Consider the following 24,054-nt stretch of genomic DNA (forward strand, 5'->3'; position numbering starts at 1 on the left):
TTATGTCCTTAAAAGTATTGTCATTTATTTAATAAGTATTTGATGTGTCAAAAGTTGGCAAAATGGCTTAAAACAAATTTGAGTATAACTCTCGTATGTTGACTTAATCTCTTAATGATTTTGTATGAATGTACCACACAAATTAGATGTGATTATATGGCAAATCCTTAGCCTTAGAAAGTCATCCTTTGTTAAAACTAAGTGCGAATCTCATAAAAATCAGCCTTAAATGTAGGTAATCCTCTCTAAACATAGAAATAAATAATCTAGGACTAACTGCAATTACTTGTTGTTAGGCACTCTTAAACCCAATACTGATTTCGACGCAGTAGGGGATTCGTGGGCGGGGCCGAGGGCGGTGAGCTAACAGAACCGGAAATACTCTGTGGCACCGAAGCGTAGCCAGCGAAATCATTTGCCATATCGCAGGATGAGCTCCAAGCATCATGATCCAGATGATAGGGATTATAGCGTTGCGGCAGCATCATTTGCTGTGGATCGCATTGATCATCGGTCTCGTCCTCATCCGGATCGTAGTCGGGAAACTCGTGCTTATATGACTCGACGGGTATGATCTTACAATGTGGGATGTTGCTGAATCCGGGAAGCGGGGTCGAATTGCCAGTCGCTGGCACTGAATCCGCCTCAGAGCTGGCATAATTATGACTCTGGTGATGATGCTGATGATGATGCAGCGGGCTTACTGACGTCAAGTCTGGTGGGCAAGGTAAAGCCGGCGGCTGATCTTTGGATATATCCGCTTTATGTTTGCGTAATTTATGCAATTTCAGTATAAGTAGAACAATTAATAAACAAATCAACAAAATGAATATGGCACAACCAACAGCGAGATAATTTATCGAAATCGTCGAACCACCCAGATGAATAGTTTCCGCCTCCTTCGATGGACTCCGATATTCTATAATAACCGATGCCTGGCCCGGCTGCACCGTCTTGATAAGCAACTGATAATCAAAGCTATCCGAGTCAGCTTCTGTTTCCTCTACGGACTCATTGGGCACAAAGTAGACCACACCGCTACGCAACTCTTTGTAGGAAAATATATTCGTGGATCTCTCATTCTGACCATCGTTGGTCAGTCCCGTGCTACGGATGATCTTGCGTATCTGCCCAGTGGCTGGCATTCGTGTGATAACAAATTTGGGATTAAATTTGTTTAGTTTCAGGGACAATGCATTGTCATTGACCAAAGAAGTGCTCAACTTCATTTTGCTTCCTGCCGTCGATGGTTCTGCCTCGCGCATGTCTATATCATTGATCTGGATGACTGGCTCCACTTCCACGACGACATCCACTTGGGCATTGTAGTTAGTTCCCGGTACGTAGGCACTGACCTGAAACGTGTCATTGGAACGATTGAGATCCGTTTGCATATAACTTATTTGCGAGGTCTCCAACTGTTGATGATTGAATCTCAATGTGGGCTGATGTTTGTAGACAATGATGCCATACAATGGTGAATTGGTTATGTTATAGGACAAGCGATCCACTTGCACATTGGTCATCAGGCCAATGTGATCCAGTTTCATGGTGGCGCTGGTTGCACCTTGTGGCACACTCACAGGAATCTGCAGTTTCGCAGGCATCAAGGCAATGGGTTCCACTTTAATTGTGAAAATCTCATAGGCCGGATTGAACTGACCATCAAAGACAGTGAAACAAAATGTCGTACTCTGTGGTGTACCAAAGTGAACATAGATTATACGATCATTGTTGATGTCAGCCTGGGTAAATTGATTGGAGAAGGCCAATAGCTCTTCGGCTTGGCCATCGTTATTGATTTTCTTGAGCACCCCCAAAGTGGGACCACTCATTACATCATAGATGATTTCCTCAGGCGGCGTATCCTTGTCCTCGGTAAGTAGGAAATTACGGGTTATTGTACGGTTTTCACCCTCCACAACGGTCATTTGAGGAAGATGTGTCATCAGTGTGAAGGGTTGATCATTGATGGGAGTAATCGAAACTGGTATGGTCAGATTACATAGGAATATGTTTCTGAAATAGAGAAAGTCATCAACACCTCAAATCTTTCTAAAGCTTGCACTTTATTTACCCCTGGGTCAAGAACACAGACATCAGGATGGTGTCCTCCAAAGTGTCCGTGTGATCGTGTATGTAGTAGACTTTCTTGGTGAAGAAATCACTTGGATGATATCTCGCCATTGATTTAAACTCATGACCCAAGCCAATATTGCCATGTGTGGGCTTCTGGGCTGTCTCTATATACAGCTCTGGATTATTTATGCCAGCTCTGGTCTTTAGGTATTCCAAAATCTTGGAAAAGTCCAATTTAATGGGCACTGAGCCACCCTCATCCACAGTGAGCTTTGATACGGGCAAGAATCTTAAGAGACCACCCGAGGAAACTGAGATTTCTACATTGAACTTCTGATCTAATAAACGATCACTTCGCTCGGCCACCACGTCGAAATAGAAGGAATCATTGATACGAAACTCCATTATAACAGCCGTGTGCTCATAGAAGATATGACCATTATCCACATCCGTTTGGGTAAATTCAGTAATCTCCTTGGTATAGGCATTCTCCAAATATTCATTCACAATCCTTCCCAGACTCGGGGGCACTGTAATATTATAGCGTATCTCACGTTCCTCATCCGAGCACTTGAAATGCAAATGGTCTCGCAGAATTTGCTTCTTAGTTAGCGGAAAGACATGTAGATTCTCATTTCTCTCAGCCAGAATCTCAATCGGCTTTATCTCGATGTTAAGCAACTGAGTGGAGGTATTAAAAAGTCCATCTGTGACCACAAAGGATAATTCGTTTTTGCGTGAATTGCTGTCGTGCATGAAATAGATTTCCTCGTTATTGATTTGAGCCTGGGTAAAGTGATCGATTTTGTGGGAACTTGAATGCTTTTCGCTCAAATAACCGCCATAGATATGATTCACCATATAGGTGAGATTCTCTGGTGGCGAATCATAATCCTGGGCCACTGTGCAAATATCAGAAGTTTAACCAATTTAGTAGACATTTAAGTTTTAGTGTACTAAGTTAACTTACTTAAATCTGTATTCTTGATCACATAGCGACCACCGTTCCACACTTGCAGACCCGTATTGGTGACCATCATGGGTTCCTCATCGTTAACTGGGACCACAGCAACTTCCAACTCAAATGGCACACTCTCCTTGTTCCTGGCCATGGCCACCAAGGTGATGGTATCGGTGGCATTCTCACTGCCATTGTGCACATACTGAATGCTTCCCTGTTCCAATTGCTTTTGCGTGAAACGCTTGACTTTTGAATTGCCCGCCACTATGTGTCCCGAATTGGGAGTTATGGTTAGAATATACTCCAATATTTTGCCACGATAATACTCGGAATAGGGTTGTATATCTGTGGGATTCAATTGCACAGTTTTACCCTCCACCACAGAGAGGATATTGGTATGCATATATAGTTTCTCGGGTATAATGACAATCTTTAGCATCAGTTGACGTAGCCACGTAATGCCATTGGTGACATCGAATATGAAATAGTCCGTGGATTGGTTGACTCCTGCCTGTATGTAGAACATTTTCTCGGTATTCACCGACGACTGATCGAATACCTTGCAATTGTACTCATCGTCAAAGGACATGGATTGCATTTCAAGATAACCATGCATGGGTGAGGATGTTACCAGGAATGTTATATCCCCAGGTGATATGTTCGGATGGACCACCTAAAAGAAAAGAGCAAAGATAACAAAGCATTTATGTGTTTACCAACAATTTCTACTCTACCTCTAAGACGTCCCTTGAAATTAACACACTAGTTGACTCCTCAACATAAAGAGTGTGATTCTGTTTGACTTGCAGAGGTTCCCAATAGGCTGAGGGATAAATTCTAAACATTATCTCTCCTTCGGTGGTTATATTCTTGATATGCACACGATATCTGTAAAATCGAAATGGATTAGCATAGAGTCATTCATTTCAAGGTGGGGCAAACTCCTCACCTCATTTTATCCATGGATGCAATTTCAGTGTTCCAATAGACCAATCTTTCGCGTTCTATATCCAAGTGAGTGTAATTATTTAAAGAAGTGTAGTTGGTGGTCTTATAGATCATGGAGCCATTCTCATTCTCTCGTTGTCTGCCCAAATACATTAGTATACCATAGGATGGCGGCTTTATGACTTCATAGAAAATTTCATCCAATTTCATATCTAAATTGGTCTCCAACACAAAATCTTTGTTCTTGAGTATTACAAACTTTCCCTCCTGCACAATGGACGCATTTGTGGGCAGCATTGAAACAAAGGGGTCTGAGGCTTTTATTTCCAATAAACCATTTACTTCATGTTGCCGATCTGTGACTATAAACGAAGCTGATCCCACATCGGCTCCTGTGTGCTGGAACATTATCCTACGATTTGCAATGTCATCCTGACTGAAGCTGTCTATATAATGTCCCGATTTGTAGAAAGCTCCATTGGTGCTCGAGACATGAACATAGTGTATATCCGTGTGATTGGTGTTCATATCGGCATCCAGATATTGCAGTACTATGGGATTGAGAGTTCTAATGCCATTCCTCACCACATGAAAGATGCGTTCTCCCCCCGTCCTATAGGGTTCATTGTCATTTACCAGTTTGATGTGCACTTCCATGTTGGACACAAATTGCAGATCTGTCTCGTCTCCCGAGAGTATCAGTAGCTCAAAGTTATCTCTAGTCGATTCAGTGTCATCGTGACAATAGTAGATATCATTACGGAACAGCTGATCAAGGCTAAAGAGTTCAATGGGAGTGGTTAAGCCCGTTTGCTCATCATATTTACATATCACACCATGATTCGGAGCTACCGATACCTGAAAGTCTAGGCTCTCGTAGATATTGAATAAGATCTCAAAGTGATTCTTCGTAATCAGAGCTCTCTCGCCCTCTTGGACTTGTACAACCTCATGGGTTTGATAGCTCAGCTTATTGATCAAGTCCCTTTCAGGTCTATAGGCTATTCTCAGAGTGCCCACAAGATCATCGCACTCGTCCACAGAGACTAAAAAGTCCAATTGATCAGTGAAACTCGAGTAGCTGGTGTGATAAGTCCTGTACCGAATGCGCCTTTTGTCTATATCCAGTTGAGTGAACGAATCCATGGGTTTGGCTGCCTTCTTGGAACCCTCCACATAGATGCCACCATAACGCGTCGTTTTGCTGATCTTGTAGATAATGTTTCGCGGAAAACTGGCAATCGGAGTGGTGTCATAATAGAGCAATTCCTTGGTTAACTGCAACTCACGAGTGCCATTGATCAGAATCAATGAAGGCGTATTGCTCTGAATGCGAAGTCTCGTGAATGTTATGCGGAAATCAAATGTTTGCGTGGTCACAAAGCCAAACGAGGCAATAAACTGTGAAAGTGAAATCAATGGAAATTTATTAAGTACACTAGATACCAGAAGATGGCAAAATTAATAGGCACACAAATACATATATGTACATACATATGTCTTACTTAAAGAGTAGCGTATATACACACCTTAAATTCATCTTGCCAAGGGAAATCGCTGTTGTGCAGATAACGTATGTGGCCCAGCAGCAGTTGGCTATCGCTGAACCAGTCCACATTCACCCAGGAGCCATCGATCTGTCGCAGACGCTGCAATACTCCATGCTGAGGTGCCTTTACCACATCGTAGCGTATATCTATATGCTCGTCCACAGCATTTGTGCCAATGGAGAGATTTGCCGGTGTCAGCAATAGGAAACTCTTGTGTATCATGATTAGGCCCGTATTGTTGACCAAACGCAATTCCAGCGGATGCACTGAAACTGGCAAGTAGACCGTCTCACTTGTCTCTATGCCATCGGAAACCTGTAGCAGTAGTTGATAACTGAAAGATTCGGCTGTTGTTGTATTATATAGATACGACACTTTGCCCACATTAACGTCGGACTGCGAAAAGGTCATGGTGGGCATGCCATTGACCATGAAACGTCCATAGGCCTCTTGCGAATTTTGTGATGGCAATATAGTGTAGATCAAATCAGTGGGCTCACTATCTGGATCATCGATGTTGAACAAATCGACATCAAGGACACGCTCAATGCCCTCCACAACTCGAAGAATCTTATGCGAATGCAACTGAAGCTGGGGAGGATCATTTACGGCGGTCATATTGGCATGTAACAGAAAACGATGCTTGCCATAGATGTTCTCTGGGATCTTGTGCACATCGCCAGAAACTTGCATATCCAGCGTGGCATGATCATTGAAATTCTCCATGCCATTGTGGACATACTTCACCTTATCAGTGGCCAAGTCGACCAGGTTGAAAGTGCGACAGGGTACAAAAGTTGCCGTCTGGGTCGAATATTGTAGCAATTGTCCATACTTTGGCTGCTGAACCACATGGAAAACAATCGATTGCTCATTGAGACTGGGATAGCGACGAGTATCAAGCAAAATGTCTATTATATGGGGTGAGAGAAAGGCAGTGCCACCTTCCAGCAATTGCAATGGTGACACATAGAGTAGCTCCAGTTCCGGACTGATATCCGTAAAGATCTAAGAGTTTCAAATCACAAAATAATTAAATAAAACAGTTCAAGAAATCAACTTACCTTAAATGGCCCCTGAAAATCTGCCTTGATGCAATACGATTGATCACAATAACATATAAACTCATCCACACCATGTTGACTGCATACCCCACTTTTAAGACAAGGATTAAACTCCACACAAGGATACTTCCAGAGGCAATTCAAAGCCAAATGCCGCGAGATTTTCATCTCACCGAAACCCAATGCCAAGTCATTAACTTGCAGTCCACGCATACAGCCTTTGAAACTAATCTCATTGATACGCAATCCCTTGTTGATTAGCCTGCGGCGCATTTCCTCCTGGACGCCGCCAAAGAAAACGCTCTTCTCGAGATTTATGCTGGCCTTGGTATCATTAGCGTGTTCGCCATGATAAGCCACTGTGGCATCGTCCAGCAATAGCTCTGCCCCGGCAGCACTATAACGCAAGGCAACACGATGCCATTTGCCATCCGAGATGGACTCATTTGTAATGAACTGCACCAGACTGCCAGCCTTGTTGAAGGTCAGTTTTATGTGCTGGTCCTCGATTTCAAGCAGCACGAAATCATAGCCGCCATTGAAGTAAATCACACCCGACTGGGCCATTGTACGAAATTGCAAAGAGAGACTATTTAAAGAGAAAGATAGAAAAAAAGTGTGTTACAAAGTTCAAAGTAATACGAAATTGGTAAGCAAGACGACTCCAGTACATTTAGAAGAAGTAGATATAGAAAATCTAGCATATTTGTTTTCAAAAGACAACCGCTCACCACTTTGTGCCTACTCAACCAACGAAAGGGAACACTCTCTGATATAATACAACTTTATATAAATCGACCGACTATTCGAAAGATAAAGATTAAGAATATCTAGCATATTTGTAGTCCCTAGCCGATCGATCATCACCTTCATGATTTAAAATTATAGAGAATAACCAAATATAAGTATATAATACTACTATCCTTTGTCATCTTGTAGTATAAACTATTTTCGCAAAGTAGTTACCATTTCTAAAATATTTTGAGAGCATTTGTTTGAATATTATTTACCAGATAAGACTGATTGATTACACAGGCCGACATTTTTGAGGTCATGAAAAAGTGTTTTAAGATCAATATCAATAGTAATTAGGGGGTGCTGATCACGTCAGGTTTTTGAGAAAAGTATGTTGAAATTATTCAAATTGGCCTCACTTGCAGTATTTTACTGTATAATATAAACATAATATTGGGCTAAAAACAGTTTTATTAATATATTAAATGTAATTTAATAGCAATTTACAAAATATTAAACAGGTACTTCTTTGTTATAATGCATCTTACACTTTGGATATGGTTCTATAATGATTTAAATTTGAACCAAAAAGTTCGATATAGCGATTTCAAGAATTGCCAGCTTTATAATTTTAAAGATTTATGGAAATCTTAGGCGTCTTACCAATTGTTTATTAGTAATGTTTGCAAACAAAAGCTTTATTTCCTACAGAAAATATTCTGAAATCTGCTAAAAAAGATGAAATCATTTTTTCAACTTTCTATAGTTTACTTTTGGGTGCCTATTTTCCAATCCCAGATCACTTGATTTTACAAAATCTGGACGTGATGGGCAAAAACAAAGTATGCAGTCAGAATCAGCGTACCCGAATTATTTAAGAACACCTCTCAAGTTAACGTCACCAAATATCATGTCGGCCTGTGTTATTAAGGCACATTGCTAACTGTGATATCTAACTATTCATCGAAACTGGGATAAAGTTTTGAACTAGTTATGGATAATAAGAGGATTTAAGTAGTACCTTTCTCCCGTGGCATGAGATTCCTTAAGCATCAGAGCAAATGAATCATTTTGTAGAAAGCTAATGCTATCCTGAATCTTGCCATCAAATTCACTGCTGCACGTCCAGGCCACTCCAGTGCTCGTTGTGTGACCAGTGCGATCCTTGGCCCGTTTAATAATGTTAATATTATTGTAAAACACCTATGTATGAAAGGAGAGTTTATTAATTTACTGACCGCGATTCACATATATGTATGTATGTATGTTTATTACTCACATCTGATATGCAGCCACGAAAGCCGATTACATCATTTAAATACTCGGCCGTAAAATCACCAACTTCACCAAGAAATGTACCGAAATGTATATTAAGTGGCGGCAACTCTCCAGGCAGCTGTTTGCGCATTAAATGACCATCCACCTGCAATGTGATGTTGTTCTCGAAACGTTGAACCGCCACATCGTGCCACTCCAGGTCGTTAAGTTTCTGTTTCTTTGGCGAGCGCAACTGTTGATCGGAAAATCGGAATCATATATCAGTAGTTAGAGTATGTAAGGCATTACTTTTACCTGTATCACATCCCGTTCGATTTTATAGCTTAAACTTATGAGTCCACTCTCTAGGCGCAGCAGGCAATAATCGGTACGGCCAGCGGCCAAGAAGAGAAATGCATCCTCCTGCTTGGTGCGAAACTTGACGCGTATGTTCGTTGACATTTTGGCCTCCTGCAGCGGCATCGACACATAGCCATCGCCGAATAGAGAAACTGGGAAAAGAGAATTCCAAATTGAAATTGACATTTGTCATCAGATAGACAATACACCAGATTCAGATACACCTACTATTGCAACTATTACTACCATTACTCGTTGTTTGATTGGCAATCCAGCTAAATTTCTTACAAATTTGAATTGTATTCATTTTGGTCCAGTTGTCAGCTTGCTCAACAGCTTGTCAGTCATTCAGTGAGTCGAGGTCGCCCTGTCAGTCATTTATCTAGCTATTGGGATCCATCTTGTATCTTGATTTGCTTAATTAGCTGTACGCCTCGTTTGCCTGACTCTTTGCCAATATCTTTTGCCCTCAATTTACATTGTGAAGTAAATTTCTCAAGAATTCTCTCTTCTATAGTATAATTATATTTAGCTTTTCCCTTATAACTAATGTACACCGACTTTGAAATGATGAGAGATAAGGTACTAATGTCTTTCAGAATTGTTTCAGGTTTTTTAGTTGATTTGCTTTGCTAGAACAACCGAAAAGAAACTAAGAAATAAGTGAGAGCTTTCTAAAAAAAGTCAACAGATTAGCACAGAATAATCTTCATAAAAATAATCAAATATTGCATTGATTATACGGTCTGACTCGTCGACTTGATGTGTTGATTAAGTATGTGTATGTATATATATGATTATTACGCATATAACATGGAGATAATGTAAACTAAGAAGAGATTCGCAGCGAATATACCTATTTAATAAATTAATCTGATGCTCTGAAAATAATTCAGTTTTATAAAGATTTTTAAGCTGCCCACTACGTACACCTCAGAAGTCGAAATAGGAATCATGATGTCAATCTGGAAGTTTCTAGCGATCCTTCTCATCGTTATTCAAATGGGTTTAATTACAATGGCCGATTACGGCTGTATTGCAACTGACAAAAGGGATTGCCCTCGCAAACCCCGTTCACACCACTGAATGGTGTACTAAATAATTATCAATGTAACGTCAATGAATAAAATTATAAATTACACAAATATTTTTGTACAATTGTAAAAAATAAAACGTATAAAAATAAAACATAAAAATTTTGTCCAATCTATTTTATTTGCACTTGTCCAAGCTTCTTTATTTAAGGGGTCGGAAGAGCTTTTTGTGCAAAAAAAAAAACACATTTATTGTGATTTTGTTTTTATACCATACACCCATAGGGTGAAATGGTATATTAAAGTCGCCAAAATGTATGTAACAGGCAGAAGGAAGCATCTCCGACCCCACAAAGTATATATATTCTTGATCAGGATCAAAAACCGAGTCGATCTAGCCATGTCCGTCTGTCCGTTCGTCCGTCCGTCCGTCCGTCCGTCCGTCCGTATGAACACCTAGATCTCGGAGACTATAAGAGCTAGAGCCACCAAATTTGGTATGCAGTCTCGTGTAGTATGTACGCTTATCGAGTTTGTTTCAAATTTTTGCCACGCCCCCTTCCGCCCCCAGAATTTACATAAAACTGTTTTTCTTAAAATGTATAGCAGATAGAAACATCAAATTTGGTTTATATACTCGTTTAGTTAGCGCGCAGAAAATAATTGTTCCAACTTTTTGCCACGCCCCCTTCCGCCCCCGGAATTTGCATAACTCTGATTTTCTTAGAAACTATGAAAGCTACCGACATTAAATTTAGTATGTAAGTTAGCCTAATAGACGCGCAGATATTGACTATTTAAAAATTTTGCCACGCCCATTTCCGCCCCCGAAAATTAAACAAAACTGATTTTCTCGAAAACTAACAAAGCAAAAGACACCAAATTTAGTATGTATATTGGCTTAGTATGCGCGCAGAATACATATATTTTAATATGTTGCCACGCCCACTTCCGCCTCCATAATTTAGAAAAAACCGATTAGCTCTTGCAATTTTGACCATCGCGATCAAATTTGGCAGACTAGTAAATCTTATCTATTTCTATCAAACTACCAAATTTGATTGAAATCGGACTAGAAACATACAAAATATACGTATGAACGTATTTTGCTACGCGATCCATAAGGGCAGAATTGGCCGTTGGCTAGTGGCGGCGCTAGAGTGCTTGTGTGTTTGTAGAGTGAGCGAGATAGCATATGGTATGAGGCATGTTAAAACAATTTAGTAGACGTACATTTGGTTTTCGAAATTTTAAATATATTGGTTTCACCTGGTGTATGGTATACCCAAGTCGGCGAGACGACTTACTTACTTCATTTTTTTCTGTTGTGCTTACATATGGTTTTTACTTCTTTTTTTATTGTGCTTACAGAAAAAACGAAAAAGGAAGCAAATTTATATTTTAATATTTATTTCATTATGATGAACATTTCTTGAGCCCGGAATCTTTTATAATTTTAAATGGGCGGTGATTCTGAATAACCCATTCAGTAGCAACAGCAACGCCCTCCTGCTTAGTTTCTGATTTTACATCAATCGGGGAAGCATTTTGTGTTTTGCTAGCATTATTCAAATGGCATTTATGATTGGTTAAATTTGAAGTACTTCCTGTGAACCTTTGAGCAGACAAACACATCTTAAAGGCTACAATGTCAACTATTTCTTCTGCATTTTCATTTCTTATATTAGAGAAAAATTGCCACACTTCGCTGCGACCTCTCTATATTTCTCTTTAACTATACATTCCTTTTTGCAGCTTCTCTCTTATGTCCTGTCCAATGTTTTCTCTCGTGTTCGCCGAGCACTTAATCGTTCTAGCCAGTATTCATTCTCACTTCATTTGCTTTGTATGAGTACTCAAACCATACAATATTCATACGCACTCACTCAGTATGAGCTTGTCACTCACTCACTTTAACTCAATTCAAGTGTACTCATTTTATTCAGTATGTGAATGAAATCATGCAGATGTTTAGTATGTATGAATATTCTTATTCCGCAGATAACATTGAAATAATGGGAACCAAGACGAGATTCGCAGCGAATATATTTCATAAATTAATCTGATACTCTGAAAATAATTCAGTTTTATAAAGATTTTCAAGCTGCCCACTACGTAAACCTCAGAAGTCGAAATAGGAATCATGATGTCAATCTGGAAGTTTTTAGCGATCCTTCTCATTGTTATACAAATTCAAATGTATTCAAGTAAATTGATCGTTCCCGGTAGCTCTCGTTGTAAACCTTTTCACACCGCGCATTGCATTCCTATAGGCATTCTTAAACGCATTCCTACACACATTCCACAAAACTGAATGGTGTACTAAATAATTACCAATGTAACGTCAATGAAAAAAATTATACATTACTCAAATTTTTTGTACAATTGTAAAAAATAAATCGAATGTTGTAAATTTCTTTTGAATCTATTTATATTTTGTACAAACTTTTTTATTTAAGAGGTGGTAAAAATGTGTTGTAGAGCAATTTAATTAGACTCCAAAAAGCCGTGGCTTAAGGGGGGTTCATTCGCAATCGCATCCCGATTTCGTCCTTATGGAAGTCCTACAGTTCGCAAATGAAGTCGGAATCCAAAAATGACTTTTTTCTTAATTTTTTCCTAATCTAGACACTTTTTCGGATCGCTGGTGGTGGAATTGCAAAGGGTATAAAAACTTCGGCGCGGTCGATATAATCGAAATCATTTGAGATGTTAACTAAAAACACGCACAAATTTTTAATAAATAATTCTAAGAATTCCAAGAGTTCCAAGAATCTCGTTTTAGGGTTTTTGAGTCAAGAGATAATGTTAATGAATAATATGAAAGCTATTAAATTGAAATATATTTGCCATCTAGAAATTGATAAGAATTCGTTCATTATTTTAATTGAAATTGAGTTGATTTTAAAGTTTGCACTTAGACAAAAGTCGTAAATATTCAACATGGTAGCATTAATTGAAAAAGAAAGGAATTTTTACGTAAAAAAGAGTATTTTTGGTCTGGGTTTTTGGTTGTTATTAAAGAGAGTTTAGTTGAGTTTCTTTCTTACTAATAAGAAAATGTCATTTCATCACAAATGTTAGATACCTATTTTTATTTCAATTAGTCTATTTTATATTTTCACAAATGTTTAGAGTATAAAACATTCGTATACATTCCATTATTTATTTTATTATTATGTCCGCCCTTCATATACAAATGTTGTATTTTCAAATTGCATGATTTATTGTTTTCTTTAAATCTAAATTTGTCACATTCTCCCCCGTTTGAAGCGAAAACTTGTACAATTTTTCCTCTTAAGACATTTCAAGAATTACAAAAATCTGCTTTAGGAAATGTCAAACGATCAACTTTGCCCATCTGACATCCAAAAATGTGTTGACCTAACCCATATATAATTTAAAACAAAGAAAACAAAATATATGAAACAGTTGCATACAAATGGCAGACAACAAGATAAACCAACATAAACAAGGCAAAATGGGCAACTATTGACGATCGGTTTTTCGTATTTGTTTTCGTCGGCGTCGTCTGCGTTGGCTGAGGCATTTTGACGCCAATTAGCAGCAATCAGGCGTCAAAAAAAGGCGGAAAACCTAAAAAACACTTTCCCAATAGTCGCGAGATGCGATGCGATGCGAGTTTGACCTACATTAAGATACACTTTTCTTGTTGATATTTGGCTGCGAGCGTGCCCTAAAGCAAAACAAAGAGGAATAACAACAAAGAGGCAAATGCGGAGGCGGCCATCAGAGGTATTATCGTTGGTTAAACAAAATACGCGTCCATCAGGAAGTGGCTGCATGTTTAATAAATGCAATTTGCATCAACAAAACTGTTGCAGTCCGCATCAAATGACGGCCAAACAACAAATGAGACATCATCAGCCAACGCCTCCGAAATGCGAGCACACGTTGCAAGAATTATGGCAACAGATGCGTTGCAACTCCACTAAATGCAACAGGCAACAGTGGCAGGGAGGCGCAGTCAAACTGAAAGGCTGTCAGGCGACAAGGCAGGCGAGCATATAGCCACAGTTGCTCAACAAAGTTGTCGTACACCACTTGTCAAAATAATAAGGCCAGTTGCCTATTCGCTAACTATAATAGGTCCTTTTTGTGGTCCTTTTTGTGGTATGATCGTCAATTTATAATCTGTCTTTTTATTGGAATTTTTCACATTATCAATTCATAAGATAAGAAATAAGATTATAAGAAAAAAAAATATTTGTGATAAAGACCGGAAGAGATTTAGAGAGAAGTACATTATTATTAAAACAAAAAACCCAATTATAAAATGGCTGAATTTATACCAAAACCCATTCCAAAATATTATTTACCAATGTACATACAGAATCGTTAATAGAAAAATTTAGAAAAATATGATAACTGTTTGGTAACTGTTTAATAGTTAAAAAATATTGAATTAAAAGTTTAGTATAAAAATGACTAAATATTCTAAAAAAAAAACAAGTGATATTAATTTTCAAACCATTCATAAATGAAGTGCCTTACAAAGACTTAAAGTTATAAAGTTTGGTTTCTCTATCAATCTCTATCAATCCAAACTCAAATCAAAAGGTATTATCATAATCAATATCTATTGATTTGTAAACACACATCTCTGCTCAGTATTTTATGTGGTGTGCGAAGACATTTCGGGTAGACTTTAAATGTATACATATACGGGTACGATGTGGACCCACCCGCTACACAATTTTTGTTCCCCCATCTCTGATAGAAATGCTAAATTTATGTTTATCTTTTATGCTGCTGCAGCAATGGCAGAAGGTAGCCAGCGAATATTTATGTTATGGCCAATGTTTATTTTATTTGAGTTATATGTCGCCTCTCGTTTCTTCATAGATATTTGGTTTTATATTTTATGCCTTGTCTTTGATGGCCGCTCAGCAACGGCAACAGCAACAGCAAATGCATCTGCGACAGATAGCAACATGGGGGAACTGCAGCATTTTTTTCCCCATTTCTGGTGTCTCCTTAATTAATGCTCTTTTGGTGGGCCGAATCAGGCTACATATTTCCATGTTGCTATGCCATTCATTAAAAATTTTATCTGACATTGGCAATTTATAATTTGATATGAATGTAAAATTTTGCTGTCGGTTAATTTCACTAATAATGTCAAACTTTATGGCCATTCTGTGTGATTTGTGGTCTTATTACGTGAGTTTGACTAAATTTCAAGCAACTTCCATTCAATATTTATGAACTTGAAAAGTCAATTGATTCCGCTGGACTTGTCGAATTGGTATAGTTTATTGAATTTTCTGTTTGCTTGTAGATTAGTGTCAAAAGTTATAGATTTTAATATTCATATTTTAATAACAAATTGTTCATATTTATCTTTCTTATCTGAATGCTAAATTAGTTTGCATTCCACAAGATTGGCATCTGAATCATAAATAAAATATATTTTTGTTTGTATGTACTACTTGAGCAGGTGTAATATGTGGGTACATGTCATAGCGCCCAGTGTCATAAGGCCCATGGGCTTTATGTCGCAAAAATGTGTGTCTTAGCGCCCATGGGCGCTAAGACACTTTTAAATGTGAACTAGCGCCCACTCCAAAAACGAAATAGCGCCCGAGGGCGCTACGACACAATTGAAGAATATTCAATAAAATATTTAAAAAATGTAATTGTTTTGTTTTCTTATTTTTTAAAGCCCTTTAATCGTGTCATAACGCCCATAAAAAAGTGAAATAAAGTCCGGCGTGCTTTATGTCACATTTAAAAGTGTCATTGCGCCCGTGGGCTTTATGTCGCAAAAATGTGTGTCATAAGGCCCAAGGGCCTTATGACACTGGGCGTTATGACATGTACCCGTAATATGTATCATTTATTTTGTATAAACATTTAATTCTATTTGCCAATTTATTTTAGTGTTCAACGAGGTGTTTTTCTACAAACTAAAATTTCAGTTTCCCGTAGTTTTTTTCCGTGAGAGTCTGCATTAGACGGAAATGATTTTTCTGTATATAACTTTTTAGTGTTTCTGTTTGAATTTGTTATTATATATTTTAAAACACTAAGAATTGAGAACTGTAGTTTATACAAAATGTTATTACATTGCAATTTTTAAAACATTTTGAAGTAAGTTAGTTGCTTTTTAAAGAGTTAAACCCCTTTTGGACCACTGTTCGACTTTTCGAACAGCAAGTTTTGTATGTTTTCAAAGATTCTATATTTTACTTGACTATATTTCAATCAAAGAGAAGTATATACAATGTATGTATGTATATTATACATAGTTAGTTCCACAAAAATTACATTGTTTAAACCTCCAAATCCATTTTTTGAACCAGTTTCATTCCAAACTAAAACAGGCAGAATGTTTTATTTTTTAAAAAAGTCCTTTTGCTATTTAAAATCAGCCCGGTCCAAAATGGATTAAACCAGACTTAACGTAATTATGCACAATATAATTAGAACGAAATCAAAAAGAATTAAAATTGGCCCTTTTAAAAACGAATTAAATTCGAGTATATCTTATAAATAAAGAGAAATCATTACAATTGTTTAAAAAAATATATAAAGAAATTCATCTGTCAAAATTTTGCCATAGATATCCTAGAACAAGTTGTAACTTTAAGAATTCCATTCAAATATAAATTCTATTCGTATTCAATTTTAATTCTTTACACAATTTCATTAGTTTTGCATGCAAGTTCTATACAAAAATTATTACATTTATTAAAACTTGCATAATTATGATGATGAAAAACAGTTTAAAGAGTTCTGTATATATACATTTTTTACTCATGTAGGGAGCATTTATTTTTATATCTTCTTCATCACCCTATAATAAAACTGGATAACTTGTTCCATTCCATGAACATTAAAGATCAGTTTTTTAATCTTTACTCAGAATACACTTCTCTTTAATGATATCTTTGCCAGCAAGTGAAGAAGCAAACTCGCACATTTTCCACATTCTATGTGGCTATTTAACAGCTTAAGAGATCAATCTAAATCGAATAAAAAAAGGAAAACCGCTTTGAACATTGAGGAAACGATGCGACTTAGCATTTTTCCCCATTCCGATTCTCTTCGTTTTATGGCCACAGGGCTAACCCCCTCAGAAGAGAAAAGGCAAACACCATGTGAAGTCGCTGTTCGCTATCTTTCCCTAATTACACTCCGGGGCCACATAAAATTCAATTATGAGCATACGGTTGTCCCTTCTCTACGAATGCCATCGAATGCAACTGGCAAGTTTGTATAGTATCGGCAATTGACAATCGACAAGTTATAATATTGAGAGAGACTAATTTTCACATGACTCAATTCCGGTAGCCTGAATGCAAATGTGTAATGGGGGAAAAACGACAACAACAACAACAAGCGACGACAAACAAATGTCGGCGAAATAAATTTCATATATAAAATAAGCGATTCCCTGCACGACGCTTTTATTTCATTTAATTTTCCTTTTTTTTTGTTTCTTGTTGTTGTTTTTTGTTGTGCCTTGCAGTTAACCGTAGTGAGCATGTGTTGATATTTATATTGAAGAAATAATGAATAATCAAGACGACACACAGGCGAGCATATGGCGGGCATTGACAATACACAGAAAGAGAGCGATCTACAAGATACATTTGTATCTCTGCTATGTGTCTCTGTGTGTATGTATGTGGGTTTTCTTCTTTTTCTGAATTTGGCACAACATTTCGCAAAAAACAAAAAACGAATAAAAAATATATCTAATGAAGCAAAAAAGTGAAAATTTGCTACGCACTGTGCCCGTATGATTCACTACCAACCAAGTGACGTCACATGGAAACTAAAAATATCATTAAAAATACATTTAAGCTAAGAAAACAAAAATAAATATATATATCTACATATGTATTTATGTATATGTATATGTACTCTCTCCTATATATAGTGTATGAAAAATTAAGAGCATGTTTCGGTTGCTTTCCGTGTGCGTGCCTTGGCACCAAATAAATGGCGGCAACAACATTTGCGGTGCACCATTCGACTCGAAAAAACCCCCCAAAATGAAAAAGAGTGAAGAGTGAAGAAAGATCGACGAGGCAGACGACGACAAAAGTGCGCCCCAAGTCAAATGTCAAGCGTGAAAAATGCGTTAAGTGCACTGCGACGGCGCATTGTTGTTAAGTAGTTGGATTTTATGGGCGCAGGGAGGTTACCATGGAGCATTGCCAATGGGAAAGTTGCCATTTTTTTGAGCTTGAGCTAGCAACAACAACTATAACGGGAAGTGTAACTTTGCCAGAAACCATTCGCTTAAAAATTAGTTAGGCATTCGAATATTACTATTAAAACATTCATAGGGCATTGCCGAACATTTACTTTGATTGGGGGCGAAAACTCTCAGTCAACAAGTATAGCAATAAAATTGTTTGGTATTTCGTAAAATTATTTTGTACAAATTCCACGTATTTGTATAGGAAGTTGTTTAATTTATTGTCATCTCTAATGCAAACTATTTATACATAGACAATTGTTGTTTATGAAATATGTTTGCTAAATATTTCTGCTCTTAGTTTTATGAATATTTTTAATTGTATATTTTCAATTATGATAAAATATTTTGTTATCTTAAGCCAGGGCTTTTCCATTTACCTCCTTGAAAGTTGCTTTTAGTATTGCTTTACTTGGAGGTAAGATATTTTAATAACTTTATATAAGATGCAAACACAATATTGTATGAAACATATATATTCCTCTTTCAAAAAAGGTAATATGATTGCATTGTTTAAAAGAGATTGCTTCGGAGGAGTAGTTTGAATAAATTTATTTCAAATTGGAACTCATAAATAGACTATCGATAAAAATTTATTTTCTTCAACATTTTTATTTAACTTTTGTAAGAGTTTTGCTTGAAACTATACAAAATGCAGAGACGGATATAGAAACAAAATAAGTCATTTACATATATTGGAAGGATAGTTGAGTATGACTCATAATAAAGAAAGAAAGATTGGAAGAAAAAACAATCAATTTTGTTAGGTAAACGATTTAGTCTAAAATTTAATTTAGTCTAGACATCTAAACTTGCGGAGAGGGTCCGAACTCCCAGAACCCAGGAGGTCTTTCCTTCGACAAAAGGGCAACATTTTAATATACCTATGTGAGTAACCTAGTTATAACTTTTAGTGATCTATTATAAACATTTCATTATGTTATGTAAAACATTAAACTGTTCTTTTTTAATTAAATTTTACTTCTACATTCTGTCTAAATCAAAATCGGTTATGTATGTACCAAGGATATAAGTGAATTGATTACGATTGCAATATCTAAACACAACATAAAAGATACTTTTCTTGTAGTTAACAACCTATTTATTATTAGCAACTGAGAAAAGTAAAAGGCAGATAAGTAATAATTTATTATAGATGTTTTAGTGTGAAATTTAAAAGCTTTTAGTTAAATTGCCAAAAGATCGTTTGTTATCTTTTCCTTTTTTTTGCAAGTGCGAAGGCAACACTCGAAATGGACATTCATCTGCAGTCTGGAGTTAACTGTTGATTCCAATTTCTTTTTTTTTCTGTTTTTTGTTGCACCATTTGCAAATCTTTATTTTGACATTTATTTATGTATTTGTTGTCGGATAAGTAAATGCAATTTGGACATTGCCCACGTTTCGCTGGAGTCAGAGAGTCAGGAGTAGGCTGTTGCTGCTTCTGTTACCAAAGATGCTTCTACTTTAGCCTTGCCATCGTTTTGTGGCCAATTCGTGGTTGGCCATATTTGTAATGAGCATAAATCGTGCGTTGATCATTTGCCAAGATAAATCTCATGTTTATGCCTAGGTATTAAGTTCTGTGTGTGTCGCCTGGCTACCGACTATGTTCGAGATCGAGTCGTAACATTTAATTAACTGTAAGTTCTGATGTTCCTTCATCCTGCCCCTTCTCCCCCGTCTCACTCTTTTCTCATACCCCAATTTATATCCCCCCTTTAGACTTACTCACCTTTCATGGCTGTGGCAGTTTGGCAGCCGCCATGTAGCAATTGCAGCACGGCAAATAGAAATCCTAATCCATAGAGGCGCGACATTCCGTTGCAGCTGCTTTGAAGTTACAAAGATGAGAGATATTGCCAGGCCGTTTGAGATATAGATTTCTGCAGTTGCAGTTGCAATTGCAGTTGCAGATGGTAAAGGAGATGGAAATCTAGTTTCCAAACCCCTCGCACAAGAGTTTTCGTTTTGTTTTTCGTCTTTTAATAATTTTGCGTGTTAATTGATTTTTCATGGGGCCACGCATCCGTCGTCGTCCCAGTCGTCTTCGTTGTTGTTGTTGTTGTTGTTGTTGTGGTTATTGTTGGAGTCTTGGAGGCTGGGGGCCTCATAAAAATAGCTGCGACAGCCCAGCAGCACGTCCTGGTCTACGCACGGCTCTACATAGACAGATGCTGCATGTCATTTCGTTGACAGAACTCATGCGTTTTCACTGGCAGTTGGCATAGGCGACGCGCGGAGGGGGCGGATGCAAAGTGGGTATAGTTCGAGTTCCTCTCCTTTGAAGCTCTCTAGTCTCTGATGTTACTTTTCTTCTCCTCTAAATATACACAAAATCTCCTCACGCACTTGCCTGTCAGCTTTCGCCTGATTACGTTTCAATTTGTTGAAGTTTTCATAAACACATTCGGAAACTTCTTTTATTTTTCTTTCTTTGCTGCCGATGACGAATGATGAGTTGAACCGTTTATTTTTGTGATTGCTTTACACTGCAATTAAAAATGGATTTATTTTCTTTCAATTGACACTTGAAACGAGGACACAAAGAGAATGTTTCAATTCCGTACCGATCGAGGGGATAATTCAAGCTCGGATTATCGTTTGGTTTTGTTTTCATTATTTTCATTTATATTGTTTTTAGACGAATATTTAGGTATTAAGTATCAAACATATATTCCGCTTATATCAATTAAGAAATTAGTTAAGAACATTTCAAGCTGAATATGAGTCATCTTTAAAAATGGCTTCAAAATAAATAAACAGAAAACCACTTCTATAAGTATATTAAATTTCTTTTATATCTGTTTATCGAATAAGTTCCTAAGCTGGTTAGCATTACATAAAGAATTGAAAATAAACACAAGGATTCGCTTTCAAGGCTTGTTCTATTGGAATGTTAATGCAAAAATATAGTAGAGATCAGATGGTTCTTAAATCCTAAGTCTCTTTGTAGACTAAACCAATTTGAATATTAAGCACACATATTCCTTACATTGATAAAGAGGCAATAATTTACTATGAAAGCTATAATAAAGTGAACTAATACTTTATTAAAGAGTTTGAATTCTTTTTTAACATTCAACTAATTATATTGGTTAATTATTTTATGGTACTTGAAATAGACAAGAAAATTTTAACTTATGTACTTCCTCTGAAATTATTTGTTGAACAAATTCACCCTTTAAACATGATTCAATGATGAACTTCAGAATTGGTGATGTCAAATTCATATTTATATTTAAATTGCTATTGAGATCTTGAAGATCAACTTAGGAAACTTGGCAACATTTTGTTAATCACTTCATTTACTTTTCAAATTGTATTGCATACAAAGCAATTTGTAGATCAAACAACTTTGTTTGTCTTAATTGCAGAAAGAAAACAAATCTCTTCAATTTGACAAACAAATTCTTTCGATTGCCTCAAGTACATCAAGTTTTGCAAGAGTCCATTTTATGGCTATAGCTCAGTATATATCAACAGACTTGATTGAACATATATCATTGATTAGCCGGTATCGAGCATATCTTTATGGACACTTAATTGAGTTGCCTTAGCGAAGAAGAAGGAGCCGAAGGCAGGCAAAAGAGTTGTTCCTTTTGAGCTCCTGAGCTTCGACTCCTCCACTTCAAAGTGTAAAGTTATATGGTCAGTAGTGGGTATGAGTGTGTGCGAGTGTGTGTGTTTGTCTGTGGCAATGGCGCTGAGTAAAATTTATTGTATTTTCGGGACGCCCATAAAAAGAAACTTAAGTGGAATAACAGCAACTTAAGCCATATAGCTGGCTATATATGAGAGATTTTCGTTTCGGTTTCTTTTTTACAGCGTCTCTAAATTGGCTAAAGTGGAATTTCTAGTTCAAGTTTTGCAACTGAAGTCAAAGTTCAAAATACCAAAATAGATTGAAAATAGTTTTCAAGTTTAAAATGCAAATGGTATGAGACTTTTCTGATCCTCCTTGTTTCCCCCCGCCCCCTTGATCCCATGGGTGCAATCAAATCAAAACGAATCTAAAGATTCCTCTCCTATGTATGTATCTAGGTATTCCATGCAGGGACGTCACTTTGGGTTTCGTGCGACGAGCGTCAACAACTGTGACTGGAAAATGAATTATTTACGCTTGGGATATCTAAAAATACTTAGTCGCCGTCGGCTGTTTCAAGGGAACGACAACACAGGAGCAACAGCATCAGCAGAGGCAGCGGCAGGTTCGACATCATGAGGTCAATTGCATGGAGTGATGCCTACTCCTTCGGGCATCTCCTTGTGCTCTTTGCTAATTTTGCTTGTTAATTTTAATATTGTGCACTCGCCTCCTGATGTTCCCTGAAGTTCCTGTCGCCATTAAGCATATTTTAATGGCACCGCGACAGGCAGTCAAAATACAATTCGAGACGCCTTGCAACAGACGACAACAACAACAACACCAACAACTTGCCACAGCAGCCCTTGGATGTAAGGCATTTTTATGATAGGCGCGTGTGTTCGAGGCGGCAATTTACATAAAAATTAATAAATGTATCTTTCAGAATTGTTTGACAATTTCACCGAAAACTGACGTTTTCCCTACCTCCCTCCCTCCCCGCCCTCAAGCCACATAAAATGCACTTTCGTGGAAAGTTCTCCCTAACTGACTTTCATATAGATAGCTATATATATATGTATATATTTTATGATAATTATTAAAATTAGTGGCCATAGACAAAAGACCTCCCCACATCTTAGCCTTTTTTTTTAGTAGCTCCGTAAAGAAGAAAAAAAATTGATTTGATAAGGCAAAATGGTTTTGAAATTGGGGAAAATTGGTAGGCGTTGAAGCCCACGCCGATTTGAACGCTTTCCACCAAAAGGTTGTCTCTCCAAAAGGTGTGTGTGTGTGTTTGAGTGTGTTGGTGGCTTAGTTAGTCACACTATTTTATTTTTGGGGGGGATTTTTGATTTACGATCACAAACACTTTTGTTCAACTAACGCCATTGATCAATGGTCTAACGATTTGCTGTGTAAATGTCAAAGCTTCAATATAGTTTATCCCCATTAAGATCAGTTTAGATTGAAATTGAAAGTTAAATTGAAGATTTATCCCCATTAAGATCAGCTTAGATTGGAATTGAAAGTTATATCAAGGTTTATCTCTATTAAGATCAACTTAGATTCAGATATATAAAAGTTATTTCCAATTTTGTTTGCGTTGAGGATTATATTCCAAAGATTCAACTTTTGTTTGTAATTTGTTTTGGCATTTTCACATAATTCATTTAAATTGTATGAACTTTCTTTATTTCTTGTAGATATTTTTTCTTCTTCTTTTTCTGCACACATGTGCAACAGTCTATTCTGGGTTATTCATGGTCAATTAGCAAAAGTTCTGTATCTGATTTATGCACATTTCTTTTGAGGGTTATAAGCCCTTAAGCACAAACGTTTCCATTCAGCATATGATTTTTTTTAGCCAGAATTCACTGGATACGCGACACAAAAAACAACAAAAAAAAACATGCCGACAAGATGCCACGGTAAACGGCATGAAATATATTGAAGAGCGGAAAAAACAAAACTTAAAAATAAATGAATTTCTTTTTCTTTCATTTTCATTTCTTTCTTTATTTTTATTTTTCAAAATAAATGTGCGCTTTTCCACTTACTGCACACATAGACACAACAGACACACGGTCACTCACACACACACACGGGCACACTCACTTATACGCAAAGTAAGAACTCGCATGGAAAACTCTTAAAGGGGCCGTCGAGTTTTTCCGCCACCCGCAATAACGAAACGAATTCGTTCGATAGGCCCAAAACAAGATATCGGTAAAATGAACCAAGCAC

At 37.1% G+C, this 24,054-nt stretch overlaps 1 protein-coding gene across 2 annotated transcripts; it reads right to left on the reverse strand.

The window, feature by feature from the left end:
* On the reverse strand, positions 1-24,054 carry LOC26529138 (chondroitin sulfate proteoglycan 4). 2 transcript variants are annotated; one of them, XM_047010921.1, is made up of 12 exons: positions 23,926-24,054; positions 19,957-20,713; positions 8,910-9,106; positions 8,617-8,847; positions 8,359-8,540; positions 6,603-7,191; positions 5,518-6,546; positions 3,990-5,389; positions 3,775-3,928; positions 3,050-3,713; positions 2,078-2,981; positions 1-2,019 (listed from the first exon to the last, which is right to left on the reverse strand). In XM_047010921.1, the coding sequence occupies exons 2-12, from the start codon at positions 20,039-20,041 to the stop codon at positions 303-305; spliced, it is 7,152 nt and encodes a 2,383-aa protein (XP_046866877.1). In that variant the 5' UTR covers positions 20,042-20,713; positions 23,926-24,054; the 3' UTR covers positions 1-302. The 2 variants fall into 2 exon arrangements, with proteins under 2 accessions (XP_046866877.1, XP_015033918.1); XM_015178432.3 differs by having other exon boundaries at positions 23,868-24,054.

The sequence above is a fragment of the Drosophila willistoni genome (assembly GCF_018902025.1).
Source record: "Drosophila willistoni isolate 14030-0811.24 chromosome 2R unlocalized genomic scaffold, UCI_dwil_1.1 Seg167, whole genome shotgun sequence".
Lineage (NCBI taxonomy): Eukaryota > Metazoa > Arthropoda > Insecta > Diptera > Drosophilidae > Drosophila > Drosophila willistoni.

Excerpts from the sequence above, each read along its gene's own strand:
- LOC26529138 (XM_047010921.1), bottom strand. The coding sequence starts at position 20,041 with ATGTCGCGCCTCTATGGATTAGGATTTCTATTTGCCGTGCTGCAATTG. Across the intron at positions 6,547-6,602 it reads ATTTTCAGGGGCCATTTAAG|ATCTTTACGGATATCAGTCC; the intron begins GTAAGTTGATTT and ends TGAAACTCTTAG. Across the intron at positions 2,982-3,049 it reads GATCAAGAATACAGATTTAA|TGGCCCAGGATTATGATTCG; the intron begins GTAAGTTAACTT and ends ATATTTGCACAG.